This window comes from Ornithodoros turicata, chromosome 7, assembly GCF_037126465.1.
Source record: "Ornithodoros turicata isolate Travis chromosome 7, ASM3712646v1, whole genome shotgun sequence".
Classification (NCBI taxonomy): Eukaryota; Metazoa; Arthropoda; class Arachnida; order Ixodida; family Argasidae; genus Ornithodoros; species Ornithodoros turicata.
The window spans coordinates 48,880,599-48,901,701 of NC_088207.1; the positions used below are offsets into that span (position 1 = coordinate 48,880,599).

Here is a 21,103-nt window from a genome sequence, read left to right on the forward strand (position 1 = left end):
GCAAAGAAGACATTAGGGAGCAATTACAGCTTGCAATCCCCCTATCGCAGTTACTCCCCATTTTAGTCTTCTGAGCTCCCCAAATATTCCCTAAACTCCGTGTAGATAGTCCCGGAAGGGACTAACGGCTGTGGCAATGCTCGACGGTTCTCCTTTTGCTTTGAGTATGTAGAAGCGCACAGCTTAGAGAAGATCTCGCCGCTATAGATGTAATGGAGTAACTCTTTGCATGCACGATGCATGTGTGTTCCCGCAATAAGTATTTCCAATATTTGTGACTTTAAGTATACAGGACAATAACAGGGTGTGTAGCTCCATGCACACCGGACGAAAAAAGTTACGGGTTGGCTAAACGTCGAACTGGACTGTCGTACTTACCCTTCATATGTTCCTTCAACCGTTCCTGTCAAATTAGGACAAGTATCAGTAGAGACGGTTCTCCCAAGGTGGTCGTACTGTAAATGTCCTTAGTTATTGAGGTACACTCGTGATTTAGTCACCACAAAAGGCGCCCTAACAAAAGCGTAAGATTACATTTGTTAAAACAAAACGCGTCACTGATTAAAAAAAGTGGCGAATGTCCCTCACTAGTCTTCTGGCGCTCTTTTGATAAACGTTTCGATAACAGTTTGGCATAATTGAATCACTGTATGCAATAAGGGGATAAGTCGAAAAATCACGAACCGAGAAAAGAGGCCTGATCTGACGGCCGGTCCCATTGACACGCATGCATTTCCCGTTTTTTACCGTCCTGTAGCGGGCGAATAGATAGCAATACGGTCCTAAATTTTGTTTGGCAGGTACATACTGGTATGTATATGTAATTACAGCAAAAATAGTAAAAAGGGGATAAATCGACTTATCCCCTTATTGCGTACAGCGCCACTTCGTACTTGTCCTCATGTGACTCGGATTATAGCGACTCAGGGCAGGTCCTCACATGCACGTCGCCGTACGTATGAATGAACACGTGCACGGAGCTCATCTGTTTCAAAGCTGACACACTTACTACAGCAATCTCCATTCACAAAGATGCGCAAACAGCAAGTGCACGACCAAAACAATGGTGCACCAAGCGCGAAAACTGCTACGCATTGCTGAACCCGAGGAACGGCTCGCGAATGCACACTCGCCCGCAGCGCCCTCACACCTGCTGTCGCGAAAAACGCCACACCTGCATCCGCGCTTGATAATCGTCCTCTGCTCTGAAATGCGCATCTTATACAGGCGGGGGAGGAAATGTAGGGCAACCTGCAATTATAAACCTTGCAGTTCTTAAACGGGGAGAGGAAACAGGTGAAGCAGGCACGCGCAAGAAAGAATAGAAATAAACGACACTCACTTTCGTAATTGGGGACGGCCATCTTGGGTTGCCCTCTCATTGTGTGCGCTGACCTCTGACGGGACGACGACAGTAGTAACTTCTTCGCGGCGGAAACACCTGAACTTATTTCACCACAGGAGACAATGAAAAAATGGAGCCTGAATGTGCAAGGCACGTATGATCCGCTTTTTTTTTTGGGGGGGGGGGGGGGCAATTTCGACGTAGTGTCGCCATATGCTTCGGGGAGGACTTTCATTCATAAACAGTGGTCTTATGCAGCGTAAGCTCGTCGTTGAGGCTTTTGACCGCTGTGTGGCCGAAGGCGAAGAAGACGCGCAATTAACTTAAAATCTGGAAATATTGTTTGCGGATTCTGTCCACTTTTATCTCTCACCTGTCGCTGTTGCTCTCGCCTGCCAAGCGATCGACGCTTTAACTGACGGCATACCGAGAAGTCGAGATAGCGGGATTTGAATAGTAATTTGCGGTTGGATGACCGTGCAAAACACGATACGAAGAAGTAGACGGTTGATAGTAATCATGATTTGCTCGTTAGGGGACGTGCGTTGAATAGATAGGGGAAAAAATCACCGCAGGTAAATGTGCTCAACTTGGCGGAGAAGTTTGTCCGAGTTTGTTTTGCTGTCACGGTATTATAGGCATTATGAATTGCGCAGGGAACTGACTGCAGCGAGGAGGTAGACTGCAAGGTTACGCGGGAACTTGAATGCGGGTCCTATTAGATGAGATAAGGTGGCACACGAGCCTTTTTTTATTATTATTATTATTGGCACGCGAATACGAGAATGTCTTGGCGATCTTCGTTATACTTTATGGCACCTGGCTGTCGGCCCTGTGGAGAGGGGGAAGGGAAGCATGCAGTAAGCGGCAATATCGAAGAAATCTTGGCGGTTCCCCTGCAATATATTCTGATATCGGGCCTCTAGTATACCTGTGTACAATTTGTCCTTTCTGTGTGTATGGGCGATGTGCATGAGCGCCACACTGTATAACAGTGTATAAGGGGCACCAACTCCATGAGGAACTATCAGCTTGCCTGCACCTTACATCTATACTCTCATTAGTATAGAGATTGGAGATTAGATTAGAGAATAGTATCTTCAGCTAAGCGTCACGGGTTCGCCAGCCGTAAACTCGAACAAGAAATGAACTTCACCGCATAGCACCCTCCTAGCCAACCATCGTCTCGAATGATATCGTTATCTGCCCTGATTTGTCGAAGACGGGAGGCGTACGCCTTTTTTGTGACAATTACGAACAGCATAAGTGTCGTAAAAAAAGGCATACGTCTCCCGTTTTCAACAAATGTAGATAACGGTATCATTCGAGATGATGGTTGGCTAGGAGCGTGCTATGCGGTGAAGTTCATTTCTAGGAGTGTACGCCTGGCGAACCCGTGCCCCCTACGCTCTTAAAAATAAACTTCCCCACATAGCACTCTCCTAGCCAACCATCACCCCGAATGACAACGTTCTCGCCCCAGATTTGTTGAAAACGGGAGGAGGAGCCTATTTTGTGCCGTGCATAATGGCCACAAAATAGACTCCTCCTCCCGTTTTCAACAAATCAGAGGCGAGAACGTTGTCATTTGGAGTGATGGTTGGCTATAGGAGCGTGCCATGTGGTGAAGTTCATTTCTAAGAGTGTAGTTTTATACGTTTTGATTCGAGGAGGGAGGGAGGCGTACGCCTTTTTGTGGTAATTCCCACATATCCAAAGTGCCACAAAACGGTGTACGCCCCTCTCTCTCCTCGAATCAGAAGCGATAACTCTATCATTCCTGGCAATGGTTGGCGCACAGCGTGCTATGCGGCGAAGCTCTGTTTGTAGAGTGTACACTGTTCCAGAGGATGGCCGCTTGGCGGTGTAACTTAACTGCAAAAACCGTATCCATGCTAGTCTCATAACTGTAAAAAGAAGAAAAAGAAAGCGGTCGCGGTTGAAAGGAAAGCATCCTGTATGTGCGCAACCGTTTCTACTTGCTACGGCTGATTCTGCTTTTCCACTAACAATGCCGAAATTCGTAGAGGTCCGTTGAGTTTATACGACTACTCGGTGAAGCTACACTCTTAAAGATGAACTTCACCGCATAGCACGCTCCTAGCCAACCATAATCTCGAATGATATCGTTATCTGCCCTGATTTGTTGAAAACAGGGGGGCGTACGCCTTTTCTGTGACAATTATGAACAGCATAAGTGTTAGATTCTCTCAAGATTTATTTCTGCCGCCTTGAGTTATCTTACGTGTAGACCTACTGCTGGTGGACCAACCTCTCAAGATTTTTCTTTTCCAAACCAACCAACCAACTGCTAATTGTTATTTTCTGCCGCGAGTAATTTAATATGGCGCTCCCACAGAATCGAACTTCCTCTTCAACCCAATCCTCTGTCGGTTCCGACAGAACAGTGACAATTAAACGGTGCCTCTAATCAACTCTCGCTGTTATAATAGCTACCTGCTGAACAGCATTCGAGAAGCAAAATAATCTCCCGGGGATGCGCTTAATCAATCAAGCCATAATGGGCCGTTCAAAGTGCAATTGCCCCAAGCTGTGCCGACGAGAATTGATGATGTCGCTGCTATTGCAACGCAGACGCTACGTATTACACTTGTGTGCCTCACAGTCAAAATGCATCTCACCACTACATGAGTTCATGCGCTGAGATTTTGATTTGTGGGTCCATTGAACGTGTTTCTAACTGGTGATGAAGGGTGATGACTGGTGATGAAGGATGTACCTGGCAGCGGAAGGTTGAGGTCGTCCTTGGCTTCTGGTAAGTATATCAGGGTTGGGTAGTAGAGTATAGCTATATATGCCGGTAATATTGTACTACAAACTTACTTGATTACTTGATAAGATGTGACGCTCTAGCTTAACTGACTGTAGAACGAGAAAGGGGGATATGTTTATAGAACAAAGAAAAAAAGGGAGGAAACGGGACAGAAAAAGGGAAGAAACGGAAAAGGGTTCACGCTGTAACCCGCCGCACTATAGACAACAAATTTAGTTAAGGAAGACGTTTCCTGAGGTCAGAAAGAAGAAGACAGAGGAGGTGGCCTCTCCACAACGGAAGGAGACAGATGGTGCACTATAAAATAAGCTGGAGCATGTAGAGTCCTGAAACGTTATTATTGGTGATAACTGAAGATATATGACTGAAGATAAAAATCCAGAGACCATAGGGGCCTATCTCATTAACTATTGTGTGCCATGCAAAATTCTAGAGCATATATTTTTTATTTTTTTCTGATCTCATTAATGACGTGAATCACATTCATTTCTTTATCCATACCGACACAGGTTTCGCAAATCCCTTTCCTGCGTAACATTAATTTCACTCGCAGAGAATCTCGTCTATATTCTTGATCTCGGTTCTCAGGCCGACTGTATTTTGGACCTTGTTAAATCCTTTGACAAGTGCCCCTATTCTCTGTACCATTTTGTCTCTATTAATAATCACGACTCGTCCCAACTACCTGTAGCATATATGGCGATACGCAGGGTTCTGTTCTTGGCCCTTCACTATTCCTAATGTACGTTAATGACCTTCCTAATTCTGTTTCATCATCCATAAGATTATATACCGGTGACAGTGTCATTTATGGAAAAATTAAATCTGATGACGACATTAAATTACTGCAAGCTGATCTGGTCTGAATAGTCGATGGAATAAGACACCACTAAAGGTATAAACACATGAGGGCTGAACAATATCCGCTAGAACCATATAATATATTATACACCATATAATATATACCATTGATAACATATTTCTCAACGTGCGACATCATACAAATACCACGGAGTAACGTTGTCATATTACCTGCCCAATGAGAATCCATGTAGATAATGTCATCCACAAAGCTAATCACTCTCTCGGCTACCTTGAAAACGTACCTTCTCTCGCGCCCCCAATAACCTCAAACTATACCCCTCTATAAATCCGTAGTTAGACCCCACATTTGGTATATGCGTGTGTCCTGTGGCACCCTAGCCGCCTCTCGACATTTACTAACGCACTTGAACAGGTGCAGTGCCGTGCGGCACCCCCCGTTTCATTCTCAGTAACTATACCACCAAACGTCACATTAATGAAGCAGCAGGTCTCCATACTAACCCTATAAGTACCGTGCTAGTACCTCCCTCTTTCACAAAATATATTTTCAGAGCCCCTGTACTAAAACGCGAACTCATATTCCATCCGCACACTTTATATCAGTGGTGTTGACGTTGATGTTGGGTGGATATCACACTCATAAAGTTTTCATCAGACATGACGAACATTTTCTCTAACACGTTTATTCCTCGCACAACATTTTGCAGCATTGCTTGCAGGAAACATTTTAACGATGCATTAGTTGACCATTTTTTCGTGTACTGCATAACTATTTTAGATGTACGGATCGTTTCTATCGTATTTCTATGTGTATATCATTGTTTCCCATCTAATGTGTACCACTGTATTCATCTTTCTCTATTTTGTATAACTCACTCTCCTCTATGAAGTTATTGCCTTGACGGTATTACGAATAAATAAATAAATGTATAATACAATACATGCCACAAAGAGTCATCAAGAAGAGTAAAAAAAAAAAAACGTAATTCCGTACAACTAAATTTGCAACATATTATCCGCCATGCTGTCATTTCCGAGCCCTAATCTAGCCTTTCTTCTTCATTTTTCCTGTGTCACATAAGGTGAGGTTTTTATCGCTAGGGCCGAGCACGCACCTAGAGACCCGTAATGTCGTCTCCGGAAACAAGATCTCGTCCCAGTCGCAATTCCAGCAATGCACGAATGCCGTCAAAAGCCAATCGGATCAGTAAAGCCCCCTAGCGGCCAATCCGGTCTGTCTGATTCGCTATCGGAAACAGGAACGTCACGTAGACGGACTTCATCGATTACTACGAATAACCCGTGACGGCATAACTAAAAGAAGGGCCGAGTGTAAAAGATTGAGCTCCGGAGGAAACCAAACGGGTCAGCTCTTTTTTCTTTCCGCGAGACGATAGCTGATAAACGAACGTCTACCGCTCCCCAAAGAAAAATGCAATAGGTAAGAATGTAGAAACGTAATAAAAAGGAACTGGACTGCCCAACACAAGATACGGGAGGAACGCAATTCAGCGGGAGCGTTATGCAGAGAGAGAGAGATGATTATCGTTATTGCGAAGAAGGCCTGACCGGCCGTTCGTCTGCTACGGCTACTTCGTCTGCTACGAGTTGTCGTCTGCAAAAGTTCGCCTGCGAAAGGGAGATGCGAGGGCGAGATTGACTCCTGTCGACTTCGTGGAATCCACACTTGGCTGGTTACGTGGTTGTGTCTTCTTTCTGGCGACTTTGAGGCCATTTAAGCTTCAAAGCGTAATAAGCTGCCGTGACCAATTGGGCGGGCTACGCACGTGGGCTACTGTTCTTTCCCGTACCTTGTTTTTCTTATTCTTCTTTCTCTCTGTATCTGCTGTGGTTTCGTGGGTAACTCTGTTGGTCGCTTCGTTTTTGAATTTACGTTTGTATAAGCTAGGAACTGAATAGGGGTTGAGGACGCGTTATCTTCTGGCAGTCGTATTTTTAATTGAAAAGGGTTTTTAGTGCGTCTTTCAGATTGGGTCCCGGAAGGTTTATGAGAAATATTCTTCAGTAATAAGATAGTCAACAAGTGGGTGCAGGAAATCTCTTTCGTTTTTGTCCATTCAGGCGCTGGAGGGAAATCAGCACTATAAGCTTGCCGCCAGTTGCTTCGTATCGAATGTACGTTTCAGTTACCTAGCTTGTGCTACTCCTTAGACTGTGCTCATTGTTCTAGAAGTTAACCGACGAAACTTGTTAAGCCCACCCATCAAGATTCAACCGACCATCCTCTTTTCCACCTTTGGTAAACCCGGCTTACCGAAAAAAAAAAAAAGGAGAGATAAAACGATGCATCATGAGAGGAATATGGTGTTCGTACCTGAACCACCATAATTCATAATCACTCATTTTATAGCACGTAGTAAAAGAACGTGCGGGACAAATTAAACGTACTGAGGAGAGAGGGCGCTTCAATCCATCTTCATCAACGCGCGATTAACAGCCAATTTTCACTTCGACATTCTCCACCGACTGCAGCGCCTCGCATGCTTCAACACGTAAACTCAGTAGCCCGTGTTAACGAGAAATCGACACTGGACTTCCGCGACCGCATTCCAAGGCGTGTCGTCCGCGACATGTTCACACACCGTATGCATGGCGTCGCCATGAAATGTTATACCACCTTTTTTTTTTCCCCCACAGGGTGACCGTAACTCAAACAAGGCTTCTCGTCACAACTGTGTTTTGATTGTAATCGACGACCATGTAATAGGCCGGGCCACGACTTGTGCGCTTATCGAAATTGAATCTCGATTCAGAGTCCCGATGACCCGGGCAGCCCATAGCAAAAGAGGATCGCGGCAAATAGTTGGTAAGAAAGTAAACTTTGAAGAGTGATACACCTCAGGAATGGTCCGTCCGTCCATGTGGTTCGCTGACCCGAATATAATTTATGGCTCTTATCACAGCGAGGAGAAACCGGTATGTGGAGTATAGAATCTTGCGGCACGTGAAGAAACTGTTACCTGTATACACGCAGGAAATCGTGGTGCCGGATTCTCAGAGGAAGTTGTCATTTCTTCCCGTCTCTCCGATGCCACACAAGGAATGACCGTTATAGTAAATCATGTCTGCCACGTCGTTATCAGTGGGCACTAACGAGGCCTGACAAGTTGGAGTTTAAAGTATAAAGTGAATCGAAGGAGCTTCCGGACAGTAGTGGAGCATCCAGGGGGTGGGGTGGGGTGGGGGGCGATCGCCCGCCTTAAAAACATCAGTTTATACGTAGGATTTCCCTCCCTCCCCTCCCCCCACTACGCGCTCCGATAAAGAACCCCCCCCCCCCCCTCAACCGAGGGTCTAAATCCGCTCCTGGCGGACAGTATATAATTCAAAGAACGGAAAGACCGGGAGACACGGGACACGTATAGACAAACACGAAGAAAGAGAACTTCTTCGTGTTTGTCCAGTGTCTCTTGGTTTTCCGTTCTTTTAATCATCGTGCACCAGTAGTCTGCGCCCTCTCCCTTTTGCAGGACAGTATATAACAGTATACGATTGAGGATCTGTAAAAGGCTATCGGTACTATAAGCTACTGGTCATATTATCGCTTATAACGATTCTATAGACCAGGTTTCACCAACGCTGGTTAACGAACCAAGATCAAGGGTTGCTAAAACTTCAAGTCAACGCTCAATTAGTTTTTCTTACAAACGTTAGTTCGTGACACGACGAATGTTTCAACAATAACTCTCTTTAGTGAAGCAGGGTTAAGTGTTAAATTCAAGTTAAGGGGCCGTTGATCCCGGTTCAAACGTTAATCTTTGTTGGTGAAACGGGGCTTATATATCTGATTTGGCGGTACATTTTCCTGCGGAGACGAATTGCCCGGTGAAAGAGGTTGCTGAGTATATTAAACGTTTTCTTTGTTTATGTGTATGTAAACACTATAGAAGAGAAAACTTCTTCTTCTGAGCTATACCAATCTTCCCCGGTGTGCCACTTTTATTATTCCCTTTATTATCATCATTATCCTTTTCATGAGCACGTCCACAACTGGGGATATATCCGTCCTTGAATTCATCAAGATGGCTCCAGGCTCAATGCTGCCATTTTGGTGAAGGGCGGGTATGAATGGTTCATCCACTAATCCCAAGATTTTCAATGGCGATCAGTACCGATCTCACTCAAATAATAATTAAAAATTACTTGCACTGTCATAACATTTATAGTGACGCATCAACTGCACCGCAATAAAAGCAGCAACAAGAAAGGCACAGTCCAGGAGTGACGGGTGTCGCGCTGCGCATGCGCGCCAGCAGTGACGTCACGAGTTGTTCTTTTGCCGTATGCTCGCCTCGCGTGCGCATGCGCTAGCAGACGGCTCGTTGCTTTACGATTGTGAATTCCACATCGTATCGTGACACATGAAGTAACTAACACCTCTAACTAGGCCCCTTGATGGACCAATAAATAATAATAATAATAATAACACATTCATCAGAATTAACGCATCTTGACAGTGCTGTACCTGTGCGGTTAATTTAATGCCAATAATCTGAACTCCCATTTCGAGGCGGAACGGGTGGGGGACCCAAAAGAAAAAGACGAGACGGAGGACGTGTTTTTGCATAAACCTTGGAGCAACTGCTTCTTTTCTTCTTCTTAAAATGCCGAGTCGGGCTGCTCCATAACTAATTGGTAGCATTACCGACAGGGCCCATATTCATTCATCTTCGAAAGTGATCAGCTCCATTGGATACTTCCCAAAGTAATTTTTCCAATTAGTTGACTGCTAATCGAATGCACAGCAATGAATTCCTGTTCCACGACGTTTTCCCTCGAGCAAAGAAGAAGAGGACGGGTAAGTTGTCCCCTCCGTCAATTGATCACAGTGCTGCAATAATTAGCCATCGTCGGAAATTAAGCAGCGACAGTTTTGACATTTATATTTCTACGTGCGAGGTAAGAGGATAATTGGTATACGTCGGGTTGCCTCAAAGCTATTTTGGGCCTTTAATGGCATGGGTAGTGACACGTATTCGTGACAACGAGGCGCCCTCACGCGACGCACCACAACATGAGTTCGTCAGTCGGGGAGTAGTCTACGTTAGGCCAGCATGATATTCGCGAAAGAGTATTTTGGTACTTGTACTTTGGTACTCGAAAGAGCACTTCCTGGTACGAAAGTATGATGTGACACGACGCACAATAACTTATGATAACAGACATCACGTACAGAGTACCATCATGATTTATCACATTGTATTAAATTTCTGCTTATAGTTTCGGGTGCCAAGAACTCGTCTCGCAGACAATTTTTTGTTGTCGGGACATATATCTTTGGGTGCGGCTGTATGGCACGTACTAAACCATTCTCCCGCCATCATATCTGTACTGCACGAGACAAGCTAACAACAACCCAACAACAACCGCACATTCTCCTCTCCCCTACAGCCCACTTCCGCATGAACATGTCGTTAAGCATTCATGAACCGAGGTTACGAAAAACGGATGAGCTATCGACCCCTAGACGAACAAAAACACAAAAGCACATTGCAGACGACGGATCAAGCGTATAGGTGGCGCCATCATCGATCGGCGCGTGCGCAGCAGTCGACAGCGTCGCATAAAGTCAGCGGGGGAATCAAAGGGGGCTCGAATCACAGCCATGAAACAAAGGAAGACTACACTTATGCTCACCTGGGGGAAAACGACCAGGTGCAATACGATGGAGGTTCGCGTGTTTTGTTATCTATCCTCTCTCGGCCTCACCCTCCTATTGGAAACGTCAGGCCATTTATTGTAATCGTGTGCCCTCTACCATTAAATATTCTCCCATCATGTTTCTCTTTTCTTGAGTTGTATTTTTATCCTGCGCTCGTGCATTTCACGACTTTTTTCGGTGAATTCAATTTGAATGACTGTATAGGCACACCTTCGTTCAACGGCGATATATGCTGACTTGGCGACTTCGAAACCACACGAAGTTCGGGTACAGTCTGCTTAATTGCGTAAAGTAAAACGCAGTGTTCTCGAAAATTAAAATCGTAAGCGCAAGAAATTAGGCAATATTTTTGTGTTAACAAGCGACGTAACCGCTATGATCGCGTGACCACTGATTCCTACATTTTCAAATCTCATTTCGAGGATAAGCAATATGCATACAGGAACAGGTAATACGAAAGACTTGTAACGAAAACGTAGCTAAATATAACGAATTACTCAACCGTTATCAAGCCAAACAAAATCGCTTCCTATTAGGACTCACTCAATGCAGTAATAAAAATGCAACCAGAAAGTGACTGGCTACTCACAAAGTAACTTATTAGCTTTTCTCAAAGTACCTTAACGTGGAGAGGTCACTCTCTTTTCTATTTTGAGTATCTTCCTACACTCCGGTAATTTTGCACCCATTTACAGGTTCGTATATCCCGTATATTTCCACACAATCTGCGCTAGTTATTAAAATGATACCCGGCCAAATCTTTTCCGGAACATTTCAAATGTGCGTTCCCGGGCGTAAACCTCCAGGCCGTTCAAATGCGGATCTAATGAAAGAATGGACGAAGAAGACACGCTATATAGCTTGAAGCTACAAATATATCGGAATGCTCTTTTCATGTATTTTCTGACCTATCTCTCTCGTGTTGTAATGGATCAGGTTTTCCAGGAAACAAAAATCGAGTTGGGGGGGGGGGGGGAGCCGAGAAACGTTTCCTAATTTGCCTAAGCGTTCGAAGCACCATTAAGACAGCCACGTCTTCACGGCTTGTCGTCTTACCGCTTTACGTCGCCATCACATCCTTTCAGTAAACGCGCGATTAATTGTATGCGGTATCATGCCATTATGCAGGCATTCTGGTGTTGAAGAGCACGGGACAACCGCAAATCGGGAATGGATTCGTGTGTGGTACATGATTATCTGGGAAATTACGTTCGAGTCATGAGAAATGTCCTCGAGGGGGAAAAAAGTGTGATTTAGAATATGTTTACTACCATAAATAGTAGGGTTGGGTTGTCGTGGGGGCTTTGCACCGTTCCACAGCAGGGAAGGAGGCAGCTTGAAATATCGAACAAAGAAACAGAAAGGAAAGCGGTTGAACACTGTTTGTTTCCATGACCCCGGTGGGAAAAAATGATGTAAGGTACATTCTTAAAGAAACGAACTCCACCGCATAGCGCGCTCCTACACTCTTAGAAATGAACTTCACCACATACACTCTTAAAAATGAACTTCACCTCATAGCACGCTCCTAGCCAACCATCATCTCGAGTGATATCGTTATCTGCCCTGATTTGTTGAAAACTGGAGGCGTACGCCTTTTCTGTGACAATTATGAACAGCATAAGTGTCACAAAAAAGCGTACGCCTCCCGTTTTCAACAAATCAGGGCAGATAACGATATCATTCGAGTTGATGGTTGGCTAGGAGCATGCTATGCGGTGAAGTTCATTTTTAAGAGTGTACTTTTGCAATAGACGAACCAATCCTAACCATAGTGCACGTCCCCGGCCCTGTACGTACTGGTACGCAACAACAAAAGCAAGAAGGACGCATACGATTGATGCATAGCCAAAACCGATCCGTTCACATTACTCATTCCACCTCTCCTATACGAAGAAATATAATGCCATTCGCAATTACAAGCACATGCGAGTGGCACGTGTCCAACACAGAAGCCAACAGTAATGGTTGTGAAAAAAAAAAAAAAAATGGCAGTAGCAACAGCCTAATGTGATGCTAGTACTGCTATGTCATCTCACCTTGACAGACATGACACCCTACGGCTTTGGATCCTTATCTGAGAGAGCTCCGCCTGTGCGATGTGAATAGGCGACCCCCCACTGGCTGAGACAGCGCCCCTTTTCTCTTCTACTACGTTTTTTTCTGTTAAGCATAACAGCCGGAGGGGCTTACGTAATCGTGCATTATGCCCAGCTACTTAAGTAAAGTACCCTTCACACATACATAACATTACTATTGGCACAAAGTCGCTATGGGAGTGTATAACTAATAGAAGCCAGGAGGCTAGGGCCAGCAACCAGCCATATCCTTGTATCACACTTCAATTATGATACCATATAATTAATGTACCTCCAATATACCTTACTATGTACTGCACTGCTGTGCCGAAATGGGGTAGTTGGTATCTGATAGACACCGTGAAACACAAGCAGTCAAGGACGGGACGAGTCTCGTCCTGCCCTTGACTGCTTGTGCTTCACTATATGTCTATTATATATATTATAGGTTTTCTGTAATAAAATGAGTTAGAACGCTTGAAAGCAAACGCTGCAATTTTTTCAAAGTAAATACACAGTTGGACTGCATTTTCGGGCGCGGCCCTCCAGCTATTGAACCTCGTGTCTAGAAAACCAACGGCTGAGACGTCCCCTGGTGTCTGAAGTCATCCATAATCGTAGGGTGTGACGCGCGGCGCGACACGCGATGACACTATTCTTCAATTTAGCACTAATCTTTGTATCTCAAATTTAATAAGCTCTTCGCCTTAAGGAAATAGTATATAAAGATGTGTTTCAACTTGGATTCATTAATCTACTTAAGATTACGAACATTCTGATTACCTGCACTTGCTCTAATCTTCCCTTTCTCTTGTCCAGCAAGTCATCCATCGTCCCAAAGTAGGGAGTAGAACGAATTTTAACACCCCTCCGCCAAAGTTCGGGCCCCTTCTTGCCAAAGTATACCAGCACCCCACCCAATGTCAACATCCCAAGATAAACATCATTCCTCAACCACACGCGAGACAAAAAAATATCGAGACATCCTTGTTCCAAGATCGTCAAAGATTCTCACACAGAAGTCAAGGCGAGCCGTATACGAAATACTCTATCCGGCCACAAAAGCTCGAATCGCCGTGTGTTTGCATTTTTGCACTGACAGTTTTAGCTGTTCGGCAGTGATGAATGACCGTACGAAATGGCCGCCCGCTGCCCGACTGCCATTAATCTTTCTCGAGCAAAAACGAAAGAAAGAAAGAAAACAAAATAAAAGATCACTTGGAACTTAACGAGAGCTCGCTCTGCCAAACTTCTCTCGTTCGATCAGCAGAGCTGTCCAGGTAGGTGCAAAGAAAAGAGGCTAACGACTTGATAAACTCTTCGAAAAAAAAAAAAAAAAACTCATTCTTTCCTTGTTTATCAAAATGCCCTTCTGCTTCGGTAGCAGAAACACTTTCGGTACGAGGACTCCGAAGGTGCTAAACGGAATCGTTGAAGAGTTACCCCCCGAGACGTTGGTGTTAAAAGGGCTGAGATTGACTGGTTGAGGGATGACTGCTGTGGCTGTCAACTTGGTAGACGGCTAGTAAACGAACGGCTTTATTAGTTGGAGAGAAGAAGGCTGTTAAGGTTCGGCGAGACGGCGACGTGCCTGTCTGGATATATATGCGCGCTGAGCAGCACTGGGAAAGCAAAATAGTGTGGCAAGACGTCTGGTTTATTCTTGCTATTTCTTGGTTAGATAACGAGGGGTGTATCGGAGGACCTGCGCTGTTCTCGACCGCATTTGGATCTTGGGGGGGGGGGGATATGTTTATTGTATTAAAAAAAAAAAAAGAGGGAAAGGTTAGCCACCGCTATGGCGGCTTGCTATTCCCAGGAAGGAAAGAAAGAAAAAGGCAAACAAAAAAAAAGAAAAAAGAGAAACAAACAAAGGAACACAAATAAACAAAAGGAAAAACAAATAAACAAAAAGAAAAACAAAAGAACAAAGAGGAAAACAAACACAAAACTGGTGACAGTTCACCCAGAAGGCCAGAGGACCGCAGAAACTGAGCAAGTGCCTTTGTCACCTGACTATATTGTGTGGGGCCGAGCAGCGTAGCTAGAGATAAGTCCGAAACCGTCAGGCCGTCTGGATTGGAACCGTATTTGGATCGGACAGAAGCGTATCTAAAGGTAAGTTTAAGAAGATTATGAATGTATTATATACTTCATGTACACATTGTAGCTATATTAGTTGATGCGTGGGAGAGGAGGTAGATGCGGACCTTTAATGCTTATGCGCATGGTGTCTAAAAGCTTTCTCTACAACTATAAAGAATCGTATGGACTACTTTAAAACGGGTGGTAATTGGAGTATATAGCTCTTAAAGAATATATTGGTGGTGGTGGTGCTTCTGAAAGGGCGCGCCGTTGCTGGCCTCAGATAGGTGGGCACCGTCACCACGACTAAGGCTCTGGAAATGTGCGTCCTGGGCCGACTTCTAAGGGAACCGTGCCCACATATGTCTCATAAATAAGGAGTGGTGGTGGTGAGGACGAAAACCGACTTGCCGTTGTTGGCGTCACTTATGTGGGCTGCGTCACGACTGTATCCTTAATAGTAACAAGTCTTAAAGGAGTGGTGGTGGTGGTGGTGATAGGGCTTGCCGTTGTCGGCCTCACGTATGTGGGCAACGTCACGACTCACGCCCTGGGGGAATGTGCGTCCTGGGTCGACTTCTAAGGGAACTGTGCCGACATACGTCTGAAAGCGTCTGAGGAAAACCCAGGAAAAACCCCAGGCAGCACAGCCGGCACCGGGATTCGAACCCGGGTACCTCCCTCTTAAAGGAGTGCTTCACTACATAACACACTGTAAGCCAATCATCGCACAGAATGAGGCCATTATTACTCAGGACTGATTTGTGGAAACCAACGAGTGTTCGTCATTTTGTGACAATTAACGTGACTGCGTAAGTGTCACAAAATGGCGCGCGCATCCCATTTCTAACCAATCAGGGGGCAGAATGGTGTCATTCAGGATGGTGGTTGGCTAAGAGCATGCTATGCGGTGAAGTTCTGTTTTTGGGACTGTATAGGGGAATGGTGTGTATACGACAAATTGATTTTCTGCTGTGCGCTATACCAGGTAAGCGTACAAGTCCGTACTCGAACCATATTTTTGTCTTGCTCAAAAAGGAAAGAAGAAAGCATAGTGACCTCGAACTCGGTCGACGGGTCGCGTCCATATCACTTGCCCTTACGCAGACAGTGCCAAGCCCCACTACAGCATACAAACTCTCCCACCCAATCACACCCATGGCATCCTTAAATGTTTCCGGTGACCGTAGAAAACTCCATAAACTTGTGGTCCACTATCAGCCTCTATATATTCGCAGCTCGTAAACCTGAGTGGTTTGTGACATCAAAAAACCTTCACAACTCGCTTCTAATGGCAGCTCGGCCCTAGTGTACCATTCCGTTTTTATAAGGTGCAAACTTTATATATACTTATACGACTGGCTTCAAGTACCGCCATCCGCCAAGCGTGTCGCGTCGTTCGATGCGGTTCCAAACAGTAAACACCCGCAAAGAAAAGCCAAATAGTGCACACAGGAGCCACTTAGGGATTCCTCGAAAGTGTAACAGGGGCGGCAGAAGAAGACGACAAAGACATCATTCGCGTCACGTCTGCTTCCATTAGTCCTGTGTCGTCTGCGATGGAATATATTGATGGCGAACAATCATTTAAAACGCCAGGGGGACACACTGAATGCGCTGTTGTTATCGTTGTTTACCAGCCGGAACGTATCGTCCATCACAGTTACGTGTCTCTCTCTCTCTCTTTTTATAGAGTCGCATTTTGAGCTTTCTATAAGGTGCAAGCCCAGTAATTTTTTTTAATACCTTTGGAGAGTAGATCCTACGGCATACACAGCTTTGGGGTGTGAGCTTCACATCCATATACAGAACAATGTTTCATAAAACAATCTTCTAAACGATGTATTAAAAAAAATGTTCTACAAAATCTGTATTCTACAAAATTGTTCCACAAATCTGTATTCTACAAAATTGTTCTACAAAATCAGTATTCTACAAAATCGTTCCGCAAAATCTGTATTCTACAAAATTATCCTACAAAATCTGTATTCTACACTCTTAAAAATGAACTTCACCGCATAGCACGCTCCTAGCCAACCATCACCTCGAATGATATCGTTATCTGCCCTGACTTGTTGAAAACGGGAGGCGTACGCCTTTTCTGTGACACTTATGCCGTTCGTAATTGTCACAGAAAAGGCGTACGCCTCCCGTTTTCAACAAATCAGGGCAGATAACGATATCATTCGGGAGAATGGTTGGCTAAGAGCGTGCTATGCGGTGAAGTTCATTTTTAAGCGTGTACAAAATTGTTCCACAAAAATTTTTCTAAAAATTGTTCTACAAAAAAATGATGTACAAACATTCTACACAGAGCATATTCAACAGGAAACACTGTTTCAGATGGATGTTTTGCAGGCATAATTTTCAGCAGCGTTACTATATTACACGTTTTAGTTGAGCCTGCGGAATAAAAAACAGCACCTCTTACACGCTGAAAGGTGTAGAAAAACTTACTGTGCGTGAAAGAACTGATGTTCTGAGGCTGGAACAACATAGAAGGGACAAATACATTGTTACTCAATTGTTACTGTTAATCACTACTTACATTATCACGTATGCAAAGCTGGAGGTTTGACACGGTGTGACGTGATAGGAACTTCTTGGACTACCGCTTGAGTGAATGGGGCTGCGGTTCCTTTTTGTATTATTATAATAAGGCAAGGCGATAGGAAATGTGACAAATGTTAGAATGGGAATTACTATAACACAAAATTACACATACTTCGGTCGGTAAGTATAAGCAACGGTGTCGAACTCGAACTGGCTGTAAGATGTGCAATTTTTATGTCGATGTAGATACGTACTGCATTCCGTATTTTTGTGGAAATTAGTAGGGTGTCTTGATGAAATCATCTCCACCTAGATTTTCATTAAAATAATAATAATAATAATAACTTTATTTGACTAGTTTTACACATTGAGAAAACAGGATGGCCTATGCCTTCATGATGGCGAATAGCACTATAGCAGCAAGAAGACAAGGACATAGGTAGAAGTAGACAGCACCCTCAACTGAGGTTTAATCAAAGAAAACAGCACCTTAAACGCAAACATCAAGGTCACTGACTATCTTCTATACCTATGCCCTTGTCTACTTGCTGCTATTCGCCATCATGAACCTATTCCAACTACCCCGTATTGTTCCTATTGGCCTATGCCTTTTGGCATGTGGGCCGTCCTTGCTAGATGGCAGAGAGTCACTGCACTCTTAAAAATGAACTTCACCGCATAACATGCTCCTAGCCAACCATCATGTCAAATGATATCGTTATCTGCCCTGATTTGTTGAAAACGGGAGGCGTACGCCTTTTTTGTGACACTTATGCTGTTCATTGTCACAAAAAAAGCTTACGCCTCCAGTTTTCAACAAATCAGGGCATATAACGATATCATTCGAGATTATGGTTGGCTAGGAGCGTGCTATGCGGTGAAGTTCATTTCTAAGCGTGTAATATCAGTATTCTATGTATATACTTACATCGCTTAGAGAAAAGAACAAGTAAAGAAAAAAAAACCTTTACAGCAACAATGTGTGCCAGTGAACGATACAATTAGACCACCATGTAGAGCATCAACTCTTCTTATTGCCGGTAATGTTGTTTCGTTCGTGGCACTATAGCAAAACGCTACAGAACGTCACTACGTTTTCTTTCTTTTCCTGGTGATGAAACTCTCCAATCATCATCATAAAATAAAGTTGTTAGTTTCTTTCTTTCTTTTTTTTTTTTTTTTTTGTTCAATCAGCGCTTCATGGGAAAGTGAACGATGTCGAGCCGCATCCTAATTGAGATTAATAGCACTAAACCAAAGAGCATCGTAAACTGAAACTCTCGTAAAACACAAACAGAGAGTCACTTAGCTCTATATACCCTGGGCGCCGGGAAGAAGAAATCGCGGGACACGATACGCGCAGAGTCCCATGTAGCAGAGAATTCATCAAAGAGAGACTCGCGACAAAGCTTCCAAATTTACGAGGAGAATCACGAACACGGAAGTCCATAGCGCTCAACGCTACCGAAAGTGACCACCTCCCGTTTATTGATGAGTACACTATAAGGTGAGATAAGCGATGAGGCCCGAGCACACACACACGCACAAACAAACAAACAAACAAAAAAGCGACTGCTACTAGCTGTCTCGAGGAAAAACGCCGAAACAGAAGCTGACAGAAAAAAACAAGAAGAGAACCATAAAAAAAAAAAAAAAGAGCAGCTACCTAATGCGCGCCTAAAGCACCCTCTTACAGTGTTGCGCGTATGGTATTCTGTCTGGCTCTCGACAGGCTTTTAGCGGTGTTCAAACGTAAGATTTCTGAAAGTATCTGCATGTTGAGGTACAGAGGTATACAGGGAGATTCGAAGTCGCGTTTGTACAAGCTTCTTGCCACTTTTGGTATCTCGCTTTTGTGTAAGGACGGTGACAGAAACCGCGTCAAAGAAGCTTTTATGCGTAAAGATAACGGCACTAATAAGCGTGGACGTCTCTGGAAACTTGCCCGCCTGAAAAGTGACGTGGGAGGTGCGTTACATGGAAACTCGAAACACGAGACATTTGATGTGGAAGTTGGGCATACGAATACTGATTGATGCGCAAGAATGGTATAACGTCATATACTTGTAGACGAACCTAATCTATGAAAATCCCCGAATCGTTCAGTCCATTTCCTCCGGTAAGTGCTGCAATACCGCACCCTGCTACTTTAATCACGGGCATCATGAAGTTGCTATCGTAATTTGTATTGGAAAGTGTTGTAGCACTGCTATATATCACAAGACAAAGTGGCACCTATATAGCGCACCACTGTGCAGTACTTTTCGACTAATGTATGTCATTGAAAGAGGTATAGGGGACGTTATAATTACCAGCTGGAAAATGCTACACGCGCTAAGTGAACGGTCCATCTTCCAGGACAATATCCTCTTTAAGACGTTGAACGGAGAGGGGGAAGACCGAACCGAGGAACACAACGACTTGAGAGAACTGATGTTCTGAGGCTGAAACAACATAGAAGGGACAAATACATACAGCTGGCTAACCTTTTCAGTGAGCTTCATCTTGCAGCACACCGACTTCTACTGTTTCGACTGATTCCAAACGGCTTCCTGTCAATCTACACGGTATCGCTATAAGCCAAGTGTGTTAGACACAGTGAAGCACATGAAAATCGCTTCGTCATTGTGAAAAGCACAGTTTTGCGGCGAATTCCTTAGCGTGTGCTCCAGATCTCAACCATTCCGATCGTACTCGCGATGAAAAGACATATTAACGTCTACGAACCAATTTCTTACGTCAGAAGGTGGTCCTTAAATCGAATTGTCTCATAAGGTTCCCACGTATACCGAATTGCGTTCGCAGTGTCATTTAGAAAAGTGCTACTTCGGTTCGCCACACCCAACACCTTTTTTCATCTTTTATTTTTTATTTTTTAAATCAATACCCCCGTTTGAAGTAGAAACAGTTCCCTAAGTCGACTAACGGCAGGTGTAATGGATTTCCTGAGCGATCTTCCTCTGAATAATGAAGGCGTTTTTATTTTTCAAAAATCAATTTAGAATATAGTAAAGGTTTTGAGCAAAATATAATAACCTGTGACTACAATATCTTTTTCAATCAATTTTCAATCTCGCTTTTCTATTCAGAGCTCGCCAGAGCAAAGCTGGTAGCCACAATCGCGTCCACATATTGATTTATTTCCATAATTTATATCGAGGCGTGTCTAACCGTACAGTATAACAGCGCCGCGTTAAACTTGACACGGAGGTGAAGATACCAACCGAGAAATTACACGGTTCCGTGCCGGCCGGGCACATAAATAAACCTATATCGCGGCGCGGCACCAGTGGCATGACACATTTCAGACGACTCTTAGGGTCATAGGGCGCTAAAAATATATAGACACGTACATACATTTTGGGAGACCGCCTTTGGCCTTGATTTGAACTCTTAATTAAATGCCACCCAAGATCACTCGAACTCCGCCCTGAAGAAATGGTGAAAAACGGGATTAAATTGATCGGTCGCTTTTTTTTTTTCTCTCTCTTCTTCTTCTTCTTCTTTACCTCGTACCGATCATGGCTTAACAAAAAGAAGATGACGTCTAAAAGGGACACTTGCAAGGTATTAATTAAAACCGGATTTTCCTGGTATACCCTCCCTGGAGCTGTGTATAAGATGGCCGACCTGCGGCTGAGACGTCGGGAATTTAACTGGACCTAATGCAGTGCCGATTATCGCGCCCCATCGCATGGTCTTTTACGCCGCCGCGTATAAGGGTGTGTTGTATAGCGGCC

At 44.2% G+C, this 21,103-nt stretch overlaps 1 protein-coding gene across 1 annotated transcript in view; it reads right to left on the reverse strand.

Moving 5' to 3' along the window:
• Nucleotides 1–1,529: 1,529 nt before the first annotated feature.
• The window catches only part of LOC135401374 (uncharacterized), a 56,419-nt gene continuing 36,845 nt past the window's right edge, over nt 1,530–21,103 (reverse strand). The window contains exons 6-7 of the mRNA XM_064633750.1: nt 17,268–17,295; nt 1,530–2,177 (exon numbers count right to left, since the gene is read on the reverse strand). Coding sequence (XP_064489820.1) covers nt 2,156–2,177; nt 17,268–17,295 — 50 coding nt within the window. The 3' untranslated portion in view covers nt 1,530–2,155. The remainder of the gene's footprint in view (nt 2,178–17,267; nt 17,296–21,103) is intronic.